The 13,666-nt window shown below is 45.6% G+C and overlaps 1 protein-coding gene across 7 annotated transcripts in view; it reads right to left on the bottom strand.

The window, feature by feature from the left end:
- Nucleotides 1–13,666, bottom strand: part of ASTN2 (astrotactin 2) — a 704,920-nt gene that overhangs the window by 182,498 nt on the left and 508,756 nt on the right. For 6 of the 7 annotated variants that reach the window (XM_080990791.1, XM_080990792.1, XM_080990793.1 and 3 more), the window contains 3 exons: nt 12,184–12,308; nt 11,451–11,555; nt 8,330–8,509 (listed from right to left, as the gene is read on the bottom strand). In XM_080990791.1, coding sequence (XP_080846917.1) covers nt 8,330–8,509; nt 11,451–11,555; nt 12,184–12,308 — 410 coding nt within the window. Of the gene's footprint in view, nt 1–8,329; nt 8,510–11,450; nt 11,556–12,183; nt 12,309–12,623; nt 12,887–13,666 lie in introns of those variants that run through there. The other variant, XM_080990796.1, reaches the window with a different exon arrangement.

The following is a 13,666-nucleotide window of genomic DNA, read 5'->3' as shown; positions in this document are numbered from 1 at the left end:
CCATACGGAAAAGCTACTTGTCCGTAAGATGGGGGAAAGGCAGCTTTTTATTTCATTACAGGGAATCTCCCCCCGCCCCCCGCACGCCATGTCCACGTCTCAATTCCTTTCACAGCAAAATGCTATGTTGCCAGCGATGCCGCTAGGCCTTATTTAAGGTAACAGACGGGTTTGCGCATCAGCCAATGGGCATATGGCTTGGGTCAGATGAAGCGTGAAACCACAGCTGGGTGAATTAGCACACCCTAGGCATGCCCCAAAAAGGACAAGAAACACACCCTCTGATGTAACCGAAATGTCTCAGAGAGAAAGGAAACCAGCTTGTTAAGCGTAAATAGGACACAGTTGCCCAGCGTTAATCTGCCAGAATTAACGGTGTTAACTTCCAGCGGTGCCCTTGCAAAAAATGCTGGGGCAGGGGAAATGATTTCAAGCTGGTTCTGTAGTGGCTTGGTTTGCTGGAGGGAGGAAAAAAGTCACAGCTCGCCAAAGCTCCAGTTATCACGGCCCTTGCATTCTCAACGTGGGCTGGAGAAGGCCAAGGTACTGCATATGTGTTTGTGCTCTGGCTCTGCCAAGCAAGAGTGGAGCATTCATTGGTCTGAAATGCTTTGGATGTGACAGGTATTATGTAGAACAGAGAGGATCACTACGCTCCCACTGTAGCTGCAAGAGCTGGATATATAGATACCTTTCCTACTAATTTACTCTTGTGAAAAGGGGGGCTGGCAGGCTGCTCTCTCTTCAAGCTTCCTTCTAGTTTTTCCCAAAGACAGTTCAGGAAAGGCAGGGTTACAGTTAAGGTGATGGATACCCAAAGAAGTGCAGGAGTGTGAATAATTAGGGGGCGCAACCCAGACACACACACACACACACCTGCCTGACTGTAGCACCTAAAAGCACCACAGATCTTATTCTGTGCTAGTGTGGCTCTGTAACTCTGTCCTAAAGATCCCAGACTCTGCACTTGGAATGAATTTTGCAGACTGTGTTCGTTTGTGTTCATTCTCTTAATGACATGCAGAGTTGTGTGATTTTTGTTAAGTGTGTGATGTGAAGAGAGTAGAGGGGAATAATATTCATATTATAATGATTATGATTATTTATTAAATTTATATACCGCCCCATACCTGCAGGTCTCAGGGCGGCTCACAGGATAAAATCAGATTATAAAACCACAAAATACATAATCAAAACAAAAACAACCCAATAACACACACACACACACACACACACACACATTTTAAAAGGGCATAGTTAGGGAGAAAGAAGACCTGGATGATAGTATTGGTGAGTTGAGAACTTGTCCCTCTGCTATTGGGACCCTTACCCAAAACTTATATTTTTTTAAAGCTGCTATATTTCTAAGTTTCATCATCAGGAGAAACAGAACCTTGCTTTAGCTCCAACCTAAGCAGACCTTTTCATGCTGGATTGCACATGAGATACTACATAATGATCTACAGCACAGTGAAAGGGTACTATTTTTATTTTTAAGATAGATTTGATTGCAGCCAACTATTGCTTCTAAATTAGGTGGATTGTATTTATGGTAATATCCCAAATACAGCGACAGTGACCCACAATCCCAGTTGTGTGAATGAAATGGAAAGCTGATGGTGTGGACTGCCCCTTCCTGTGTGGGTTTTAGCTTTAATGGGTGGGCCCTGCCAGTGAGCTTTTATACCAAACTGAGAGACAAAGAATGGCTTCAGTATGTAGAAACAACTGAGATTGCAAATAATCACCTGGATTGGGCTATGTGTGTGTGTCTCTTCTGTCTAATTGCTGTGCTGCCTTCACCCACAGCCCTTCGATGAACATATTTATAGCTGCCGCCTATCAATATTATTTTTTTACTTTTTTTGCAATTTTGAAATGTTTGCTTTTATGAGCTGGCTGTTGCACACAGCCTGTGCCAGACTGATTCGCAGAAGCAATATTGTGTTTTATAAATAAGCACTTGCCGCATACGCTGTTCCAGGGAGCATCTTTTGTAGTCAATATCCCACTACAGAGAGCATTTGGGAAAGCCATAGGTTCATTTAAGTGGACTTAAAGCCCACTCTGTTCTGCTGACAGAGCACTTGACTGCCTTGGCTTTAGCCAAGCAGCCACATTGCAGTTTAAGCGAAGCCCACCATCTGTTCCACTCTCCCGACAGCAAATGGGCAGAGAGGAGAGGAACAGCACATTTTAGTTTATGGTGCATTTGTGATTCACAGAGGTCCACCCCACATGCTCGCTGTATGGTGTGTTGGGGGGGGCTCTTTGCATCTGCTCTGCTGTCCTGTTTTCAGCACAGATGGAGGAAGACACAGGACGTTTCTACCCCAGCTGCAGTCCACGTGCCTCTCTTGGCAAAGCAGAACTCTCTGAATTGGCCTTTCCTGCTTTGGTGAGGAGAATCGCTTTTGCAAGCAGCTGCTAAGCCATAGTTCTTACTGAGTGATGATTCACATGGGCTATATGTTTAAAACAGGATCATACAACTTGAAACAGTCTTGGCTTCCCCCAAAATAATCCTGGGAAATGTGGTAAGCTAAGGGTGTTGAGTGGAGAAGGCACTGGCAAACTACTCCAGTATTTTGCCAAGAAAACTCCATGGACATAAAAAAGGAGAAGCTTTGAGAAGAAAGTGAGAGTTTCCAAGGCATGCTCTGGTTCATGGGGTCACCAAGAGTCAAACACGACTAAGACGACTAAACAACAACAACAAGGGTATTGAGAGTTGTTACGAGACCCCTGTTCCCCTCACAGAACCACAGTTCCCAGGGAAAAGGGAAATATTACTATTATTTTCATAAAATGTATATACACTCAAACCTCGGAACTCAAACAGCTCTGCTGCCGAACGTCTCAGTTCCTGAACGCCAAAAACCCGGAAGTGTTCCGGTTCTCAAACATTCCTCGGAACTCGAATTTCTGACACAACTTCCTCTTGAGTGCAATAAGCTCTTGCAACCAATCAGAAGCCGCGACTCTGAACTCAAACGTTTCGGAAGTCAGGTGGTCTTTCGGAATGGATTACGTTTGAGTTCTGAGGTTTGACAGTACTGCTCAATTGTAATAAATCCTCAAAGCAGTTTACAAAAATATTGTTAAACCACTCTGAGAATTGTTAGCTCTGTGAGGGGAATAGCGAACTGCAGTTTAACAAGCTTCCGATTCCTTGGGGGAAGTGATGAGCACTTAAAGTAGTATGATAATGATCTGAATGTATAATACAAACAGGGCCTACCACAGATCCATTAATTTCAAACAAATGTTGAATCATATCCTCAGCCCCTAACAGGAATGCCTCTGCTCCTTGGGTCCATTTTCCTCTTTCACCAGAGATGAAGTATTGTTTCCCTTCTGGACAGCTGAGCACAGTCAGCTCCCTTGGGGCTACATTTGGTTCCACACATCTCATCCCATTAAAGGTAAAGGGACTCCTGACCATTAGGTCCAGTCGTGACCGACTCTGGGGTTGCGGTGCTCATTTCGCTTTATTGGCCGAGGGAGCCGGCGTACAGCTTCCAGGTCATGTGGCCAGCATGACTAAGCCGCTTCTGGCGAACCAGAGCAGCGCACGGAAACGCCGTTTACCTTCCCACCGGAGTGGTACCTATTTATCTACTTGCACTTTGACATACTTTCGAACTGCTAGGTTGGCAGGAGCAGGGACCGAGCAATGGGAGCTCACCCCGTTGCGGGGATTTGAACCGCCAACCTTCTGATCGGCAAGTCCTAGGCTCTGTGGTTTAACCCACAGCACCATGTCTACACGTCTGTGTATGCAGGGAGGCACACCTAAGTGTTGTAGAAACCATTTTGAGTTTGGTGTGGGGGTGGCCCCTGTTTCGCTTCCAACACTGATAGGCACTCATTCACCCACATTCGCTATTGGTATACCGTACACATATGTGGATTAATAAACAGCTGGGTAACTGTTTTGTCACTTGCACAAATGTGTTTTGCTGTGCCTTTTGTTTCTGGCTGTGTGCTTGAGGGTGCATTGTGTTTTTAGAAGGCTGAGTAATAGAGAGGAAATTGAATTAAATGTTCACTGCAAAAATAATAAGAAGAGAAAAAGCTGGTGTTATTAAAAACACTTCATCTCCTCTCTTGCCTCCTCCCTCCCCCTTAATGGAAGGTCTGTTTCACAAGGTCTTAAAAACAAATTATGCTTGGTAGGTAGGGAAGAAACAGAAGCATTCTCTCTTGTGCTATTAGGAGATGCAGTAATTGCAACAGCAGCAAGCAGAAATTCCTGTGGGCGTACACAGGGTAACTTCATCAAATTTGACTCCCTGCTACTCAGATATTAGGGGTTTCTTTTCCTTTATTGTATTGGCTCCTATTATTTCTTAAACACAAAGAGAAGCAGCCTGAACACAATCTCTCTCTCCTTTTTGCAGCAGCTGCAGCAGAAATTTTAGGTAAAGGTAGGGCCATTTAAGAAGACCCCCACCATCTCCTCTAAAGCATAAAGAAGCAAAGAATTCATATTTTCTCTATGTGTTTTGGGTGTGTAGGAATCTATCTTATACTGACTCAGACCACTGGTCCATCAAGCTCAGTACCGTGTACAATGACTGGCAGCAGCTCTGAAAAGTTTTGGGTAGGGACCTGGTGCTTCTGGGGTTTGAACCTGGAACTTTCTGTGTGCAAAGCAGATGCTCGACCATTGAGTTATGGCTCTTCTCTGAATCTTCCAATGAAGGACTCTGTGTATCTTCACCTAGATCAGGGACACACACCTTTAGTGGTAGCTCTCAAGCTTGGACTTTGAATCTCAGGGAAATTAATCCCGTAGTCAAGGGTCAATTTCTGAGGATATACTCAGCACCCCTATATAAACATGATTTTGTGCTTAAATGGTTAACTAATGGGGTGACCCACGGCTCAGCTGTGACATCTTTGTTGCCAAGTGTGTTGTTTTACAGCATTTTACAATATTGGTAGATCTTGTGTGATGAATTTAAAACAGTGTTGGAGAACCTGTAACCCAGGCTTCCTCAACCTCGGCCCTCCAGATGTTTTGAGACTACAATTCCCATCATCCCTGACCACTGCCTGCTAGCTAGGGATCATGGGAGTTGCAGGCCAAAAACATCTGGAGGGCCGAGGTTGAGGAAGCCTACCGTAACCCTTCAGGTGCTGGACTCTTGACTCCCTGCCACCCCCCCCTCACCCCTCTGTGTGTGGCTAGTGGTCAAGGATGATGGTAACTGGAGGACTTCTTGAAGGCTAAATGTTCCCCATCTCTGTTTTAGAGCGGTGGAGACGTGTCTCTGTGATGACAACAGCCATTCCACTAATCTTCCATCTTGGAACTCTCTGCCCTTTTCCTTAGGTGTGTTGCTTAAGGTATATAGGATCAGCAACCGGTTCAATCCCCAGCATCTCCAAACTCAGGAAGAACATGGAGAGAGCTACTCAGAGTAGGCAATATGAATCAGTCCAGGACAGCTGCATATGTTTAGGATGGTATGGTTGAGGCAGACGGTAGCTGGTGTAATGGCTGTCCCCAGTGAAATGTTGCAATTTCCCCAAACAAATTCTTTCTCCTTAAAAAAGGGGTCAGGGTAGTTTTTCTCCTTCTGCCCTCACAATGGTGAAGCAATGCAAGAGGAATTAGATGACAGAACGGCAGATACCAGAAACATGATCACTCATTGGTGTTTTGTTGTCTTGGTCTTGTGGTTTCAATCAACTAGTATATAACTGAGGACCAGTGTGGTATAGGAGTTAGAGCAGTGACTCCTGGGTTAAAATCCTTACTCGGCCACAAAGCTTTGCTAGGTGACACTCAGCCTTACAGGATTGTGAGGTTGGGGGTGAGGTGGGTGGAGAGAAGATAACAATGGTTGGCTCCTTTGTGGCATTAAAAAATGATAAGCAAATGTAATGAGTAGGGGTTGCTCGTGCGTAAGTTGCCGCCTCTCCTGGCTATGTTGCCTTGTTAAACCTTTCTGTCTGGACAGCCCTTCACTTCGTGGCTGCCTCAGTCGCTAGCAGAATCCGTCAGTGGGCGTTTCTTAAACCTTTTCCAACATAAAAGTTGTTTGACGCCAAGTCTCCTCCTACTCTCCCTGCGCGGAAGCCTTCTGCGCAGGAAGGGCGTGGGTAGCGGAGGACCCGTGCTCTCCCCGCTGGTGTCCGGTGAAGAGTCCTGGAGCCCTCTCGCCGATTCCCCCATCTGCCCCCCTTTATCCCTGGTGTTGCGCTGATTTGCTTCCCCATCTGCTGAGCTGCCTCTCTCCCTGCTGGGCCCTTCTCCAGCATCATTTGAGAGCCTTCCCTCCGCCTCTAGCTCCAATGTCAGTTCCCTGACAGCAAAGAAACAATAACCTGGTTTCAACCCTCACAAACCCTCTCAGCTACAGTTGTTATGCTACTTCCCAAGAAGGAACTCTACATTATTTGAAAGCCAGGTTATTGAAAGCAAAAATGCCACAACAAACAGCAAAATGCAAAGATGCTTATTTGTATACTTTACAATAAATCTTTCTGTTGGTCAGGGGGTGACAACCATTTTTTTGCTCCCCATGGTCACATTGGCAAACTGGAGAACTGACTGTGGGCACCACACACAAATACTATCCTATTGGATTCTTCTTCCAAACGTAAGGTCACTGGGAATGGAGAGCCCTGTGGGCACCAAGGAACACCTCTGTGGGCACATAAGTGCCCATGGGCGCCACACTGGCAACCGCTGCTGAATTGTCATCAGTAAAGAAGCGAGATGCAGAAAAGTAAAGGTTTCTCTTTGTGGGAAAGGACATTACATATTTTTTTTTAAAGAAAGCTACAGAGTGGAATTCACTGAAGCGCAAATCCCTCAACCTAGCTGAGCTTTTCACCGGACTTACTACACAAACCTGCACTGCTAACCTACGGCATTCAGTCTAGTTTACTCATTCATACCATCATTATAATCAACAATTTTTAAGTCTCCCCAGAAATCACACAGTGGGTAAGATCAATGACATGGAAGGAGGAGCACACACTCACTTTTTCCCACTCTCTTAAGGCAAGTTGTCATTTATCATTGTTTAAGACTGAAGCAAATGGGTTAGATGAGTTCTGAATGCATTTTATACAAAACACAACACATAGGGAAACACAGGACGGGAAAAGACTGTCCAGGAAATGGTTGGGAGGGTCACACTGTTTTGCATCCAATTTGTGGATTTCATTCGCCTGCACTGTCTTGCATCAGGTTGCCTATGCACAATAACTTTAAAGCACATTTGAAACACTTCCCTCCCACCCACCCAAGAACTATGTGCACTGCTGTTTATCACCCACAGAGTTGCAATTCCCATCAATCTATAACAAACTACAGTGTCCAGAATTCTTGGGAGCGGGGGGTGATATGCTTCAAATGTACTTTAAAAGTATATTATGCTCGCAGTGTTCCATTTCTTCTCCTGAATGCAATGCACAGCCCAATCCCAGACTGCAGACAGTAGATAGCTATCATAGCTAATAGCCTTATAAACCAGCAGATAAGGAGTGAGGCAAATGTCCCTAGGGAGCAACCCCCCCCCCCAATTCCAGCGCACTGCAGTTCCATCCTGTGTCACCAACAAACAGAGTGTTGAGGAGGATCTTTATCTTATGTACAATGGGGTTTTATGCTGATGGACCCTGATCAATTATTTCTGGAGATTTGTTTTCACAACAAGCTATACAATTTAACCAGCAGGAGACTGGGATTAGCAGTGGCCCAACTTTCTGAAAACGGTAAGTGGCAGGCAAGCTGCAAAAACCAGGTGGCCATGTAGTTTTCTGGAGGCGGCAAACAAGCTGGCTATTGCAAATCGCTGAACTTTTAGAAATATAACCTAATTGTATCACTTCAAAGTCCCAAAGTTTATTGCCCTGTTTAATGATGTGTCTGGTTATTTATGGCACTGCACAATGAGTCTGCTGCTGAATTAATATACTTCCTTAAAGACCGTCATTGTCGCAAGCGATAAAACGGAACCATTCCCAGACAGCTCAATTATGTCACATTTATAGAAACCTACTCAAATCACCCTCAGCAATTTTCAGAGGGCTGGCAAGCAGATGACAAGGATCGCAGCGCGTTGGGCTCAGAAACAGGACAGCAAGCGAAAGCCTTGCAGGCGGAAAGCAAGGAGCGCAGATGGACTTGTTGCGGGGGGGGAGAGGTGTGCATCTGGGAGAAGAAAAAAAGTGGTGGCCCCAGGCTCCTGCACTGGAAAGGAGCCCTCTCCTCAGCCATGCAACAGAAGGAAATATGCAGAACTTGTGATATGTAAAAAGTGGAAGTAAGCGAGAAAACTTCTGCTAGCCTCCAGGGGCGTCTTACCTTTCTGATACTGGAACCAGAGCTGCTGCTGTACTTTCTTGCTGGGAAAGTGGATGGTGCAGCTGAACTCGGATCCATAGAGGGCCTCTGCTATGTAGTGGGAGCCATACTGCTGAATGAAGTAGAGCAGTTCTTCACGGCTGCTGTCCTTGTTCAGGATCTTCAGGACATTAAAAAATCCTGTAAGAGCCAAGAGGGAGGAGGAGGAGGGATGTCACAGATTTTATTTTATTTTATATTTTTTTTAAGTTAAGAAACGATGCAACAGAAGGGAACCTGGAATACCATTCACATACACTATTGACCAATTGCTCAATGTGCCCTCCTTCTCTATTAGTTTCTCCTACAAATTCCAGTTTTGGTGCTTGGCAAGCGGAACTGGACGCACTATTTCCTGCACTGCTGTTTCCGTAAGGACTCCTCAGGTGAAGCTTGCTCTTCTTTACCCCTCTGCACACGCCCACCTTCGAACCTACACCACTGGACCTGTTTTGCAAGACTGTGACCGTCAATTTAGCCATTTCAGCAACCAACACAGCAAGATCAGTGAGCATTTGTTTATCACCTGCCACTGGGTCCTCTGGGGGGCTGCCTTTTAGATAAATGGGGCCCAAAACCAATTCCAAAGAATGGGATAACACCATAAGGACATAAGAAGAGCCTGCTGAATCAGTCCAGCGTCCTGTTCTCACAGTGGCTGACCAGATACCAGTGGGAAACCCACATGCAGGATCTGACCACAATCCCCACCCTGTGGTTTTCAACAACTGGGATCCAGAAGTATACTGCCTCCAACTGTGGAGGCAGAGCGTAGCCTTCATGGATAACAGTTCAACCTCCATGAATTTATCTAATCCTCTTTCAAAGGCATCCAGGTTGGTGGCCATTACTCTCTTCCATGTGTGCGAGTTGCACAATGTAAATATGCACTGTGTAAAACACAAAATAGTGCATGTTTTCTGGTGGGAGTGTGCAGAGGGCTAAAGAACCATCACCATAAGACTTTGATGCCACAGCTAGGCAAAGAGTGCCTGATGACCGTACTTTGTAAGTAGAATCAGACAGTGTTGTCCTTAAAAATAAGAGAACTCAGAAAACCTGAGTTCGGATATGTTATAGACATGCTGATTAATTCAGCCAAGTCACTCTCAGCCTCAGGCATTTCATCTGAAAAATGGGAACATGAAATTAATGGCCTTACACAGATATTGGGTGGTAAATACAAAAAAAAAAAAAAGGGAAAAAATGAGCACATTCTTGTTTGTGATAAACAACATTCCTAGTGTTTCTGTTGCTTTGGCTGCCAACCTATGCAGAATGCTATAGACAGAGGCATGGCATAACCCTAGCCTTGGAGGGAGGCATTGTAGCTCAGTGGTGGAGCACATACAGCAGTCAACAGAAGGGTGGAACAGCAGCACTTGCCTGACTTTCTGACAGTACGGAGAGTGGGAAGGGCAAGCGTAGAGATCAGTGCTGGGCAAACACACAGTGGAGACAATACATTAGAAGAGCCTGTTAGATCAGGCCAATAGCCCATGTAGTCCAGCTTTCTGCTCTCACAGTGGCCAACCAGATGCCCATGGAAACCAAAAAGCAGGACCTGAGTGCAACAGCAACTCTCCCCTCCCGTGGTTTCTAGCGATTAGGATTCAGAAGCATTACTGCTTTCACCTCTGGAAGTAGAGCTTAGCTACAGATAGCCCTCTCCTCCATGGGCTATTATAGTGTTGGTGTGTTTGCATAGCACCAATTTTGACACCACCTTGCCCCTCCCCCTGCACAGCAGCATCTTTACTGCCCTATCTCACTGTCTGCTACTGAAAATAGGCCTTGCCTGCAGAAGGCCACGGGAAGAAGACCACAAGGACAATCACTGTCATTTCCAGTTACAAGGACCAAGTAAATGGTGATGTGAAAGAATCTTAGTAGGCAGAGCCACCCGTGCCTGAGATCAGCCAGACTGGACATTACTGGGCTAGATGGATAAACAGCCTGAACCAGAATATGGCTGCTTCTTATGATCCTTTATTAGGGAAGGGGTATTCCTCAGTGGTAGAGCATCAGCTCTGCATGCAAAAGATCCCAGGCTAAATCTTTGGCATCTCCAGGTGGGGCTGGCAATGAGAACTCCTGAAGCCTTGGAGAACCACTACCAGTCAGGGTTGACAATACTGAGCTAAATGGAACCATGAGGACTAGGCTCTTAAATCATTGTTAAAGACATGGTTTTAGCTCAGAGGTAAAGCTCTTGAGTTGCATGAAAAATATCCCAGGTTCAATCCCCAGGGAGACCCTGGAATCCCAGAGAACCATTGCCAGTCAATGAAGACAATACGGACAAATAGTCTGACTCAGTATAAGGCAGCTCCCTACAGGTTATAGCCACCTAAGCAGACCCACTGAAACTAACAGACCTAAGTTAGTCTTGTCAATTATTTTCAGTAAATCTGCTCTAAGCTGACAATATGCTGTTCTGTATCCCTAATGCTGCTTCCCTTGCAAATGTGTACAGAAACTGCTGAAATGCCCATCCCTGATCAATAGCCAGGCATGTGTTTTGCTAGTCTTTTAGGAAGCTAGTTGATGGATGTGTGTGACACATGTATCACCACTGAGCAATGTTAGAAGCTGAGACATGAAATCTAGGAGCTAAATGGGACCTTAAACCTACAATATGGGTGCAGCAATGGAATGTCTAGGTGCACGTTTTTACAACAAGAATACAAAGGTGAAAATGAATGAACTGCAGCCAAAATATTATGTTCATTTTTCACATGCTCTAGTCCTTCCCCTGCCCACCCCCCTAATATTATTAAGAGGGTGTCTTCTCCAGTCTTCAGAGAGCAGCTGGAAGTGGGGAGGTGGAAAAAGGTCCTCCTTTCCTCCTACTCTGCAGTTTTAACCTGAAATCTTAGGCACAGTTCTGCACCCAAAGCTCAGAAACTTCTCGCACTAATGAAATACCTTGTCGCAAAATGCTCCTAGAACAATGGGAGTTTCATACACTGCCACTGAGAAGTTACCATTGCAACCATTGCAAGTTGCAGCAGAAGTCTCTGGCAAAGAACTACAGCTGTCTCCCAGCTTGCAATCGTCACTGTAATGTGGCTGTTCTCACCTGCTGAGAGGGCAATGGTGCTTAGCTTTACTTTATACAGGTTGCTTCGGACCCTCCAGTGCTGAACCATGGGGTAGCCCATGGCTTCGTCATACCGGATATCACCTGTGAAGACATAATTTTGAGTCAGAGCACAAGAGGCAGGAAGTGGCCAGAGAAGAGAGCTGTCTACTTACGCTCCCACAGGCTTATTTCATTGTCACAAACTTTGGGATTATGAAGAGTGCAGTAACAGAGATCACAGCCTCATAACAATAGTCACTGCTGGGGTTCTTCAATGAACAGGCTGCAGGCAAGATGAAGACAGAGCCATGCTTATTGGCACCAACAGGGTGTGTGTTTTAGAAGAAACATCACTTAACATGGCATAAGAATTGGAAATTATCCAGAAAAACGTAATTTCCAGACACAAAAATTGTGGTATCTGTGGGAAGGGCAAAGGGAGAGGGGAAGAAGCAGGGCTCTGCCAATAGACCAGTTTCCCTCGGCTCATGTACAGCTGTCAGTCTGTAGCAGCTATTCCATCAGGCTGCAACAGAGGGAAAGAAGGAACGCTATGCATTTGGCTTTGCTGAAAGACCAGCTGCCTTTGGCTCTGCCTCTCCTGCACTTTTCACATGGCAGTGACCACTCCATCAAGCAGCTTAAACTGTTTCCTTCCCAACTGGGCATTAATAAGAACTACCCTCCACCTAGAACTCAGGTGAGTTGCAACTATGTCCAAGTCTCCTACCTGTGAGCAGCTGGAGATTTGGAAGTGGCTCAGAGAGCACACCACGACATTGCTCCTCAACTGGTAACGGGATCACCATCAACGCATCAGCCAACTGGGGAAAGTCCTTGATGAAATTATTCTCCCTGCAGAAAGAAATCAGAAAACTCAAAAATAATGATCTGGGTGCCCTCTGGGCAGAGAATCTGAGCACAGTGTTAGGTGGTAGGAGATATTAAGCGAAGGGTGCATTTGTGTAAAAGAGAAATTGTGTGTTTATGTGTGTGTGCAAGGAAAGAGGGAAACCTCAGTGATACAACTCTTCAGGTAATCAACTGCCTCCCTGTGATTTGTTGTAGAATGAACCATTTGCTACGTTCTTTGTTTTAAAACACACTCTAGAGCGGCTAATACTGTCCCAACTTGCAGTAAAGGACAGGTTACAAGTACATTGCCCTCACCTCTACGATTGCACCCGGACAACAGCAGCATTTTAAACAATGAATGCTGATTCTCTCATAATGAGATGCACCCCTCTCCAGTTTAAGCTTCACCGTAAAATGCTTTGGATTTCCTAAAACCAGAAGGTGGCAAGCTTAGTAGCAAAACCATCCCTACTTTTGCTACGTTTATTTTACATGCTCCAGTCTTTGCCTATTGGCATTCTGTCTTGTCCAGACCTTCTTTGTCTGTTGCTGGTGGTGGAGATAGACTGAAAACATTGTGCTTTCAAATTGCTCGAGTGCATTGTTATGGTTTTGCAGATGCAATAATGAGTTCCCCTTACCATTGGCTCTCCACCACAAGGTGCAAGTAACTAACAGGGCTGCCCAGGGAGTGCCGCGAGGCAGTCAGCCTGGTGCCTTGGCTTTTAGGAGCCACTTACACTCAGCAAAGGAACGTTCAGCAAGGCTGCTGTCTGGGAGGATGGCTGCCGCCAACCTCGTCCCAGAACACTCTGTAGATGTACTCTGGAAGGCAGACAGACGCTGCCTCTTTGAGATGTGACACCGCCATTCAGCTTCAAACCTGGATTTCCCCTCCAAGAAACAGGAGCTGTTAATTAGATCCCTCGGGGTCTGCTGTATTGTTCCTCCCTTTTATTCTTTCTTTAAAATACACATACAGAAGCCAATATGAAACTCTGCACAAGCTACAACACTTACCTTTTGCCCAACGCTTTCTAGGCAAAGGTCTGTGCTTTAAAGCACTGTGTGTAAGAGCTTTTTATTTTCTTGCCCTGGCAGTTCCTCTATGAAAAGCCACTCTTTATTTCTGAGTCAGAACAAACATCAGTTCAGGTTTTCTGCGGATTTGCATTTGCTCCGATTCAGCGGTAGAGAGTGGGTTTTGTGGGGAAAGTGCTCAGAGGGAGGTTGGGAAGCACATGGACATGACACGGCATGTTCAAGTGTGGACCTGTGCCTGGAAACAGCCCCAAAGGAAGTCTGGATGAACCATGACTTCCTTCCTATGTTCTTCCTATTATGTTCACACGTGACAT

Source organism: Podarcis pityusensis (genome assembly GCF_964106645.2).
Source record: "Podarcis pityusensis genome assembly, chromosome: Z".
Taxonomy (NCBI): Eukaryota; Metazoa; Chordata; class Lepidosauria; order Squamata; family Lacertidae; genus Podarcis; species Podarcis pityusensis.
Note: the sequence above shows the minus strand (reverse complement) of the source record. Positions and strands in the feature narration are given on the sequence as shown.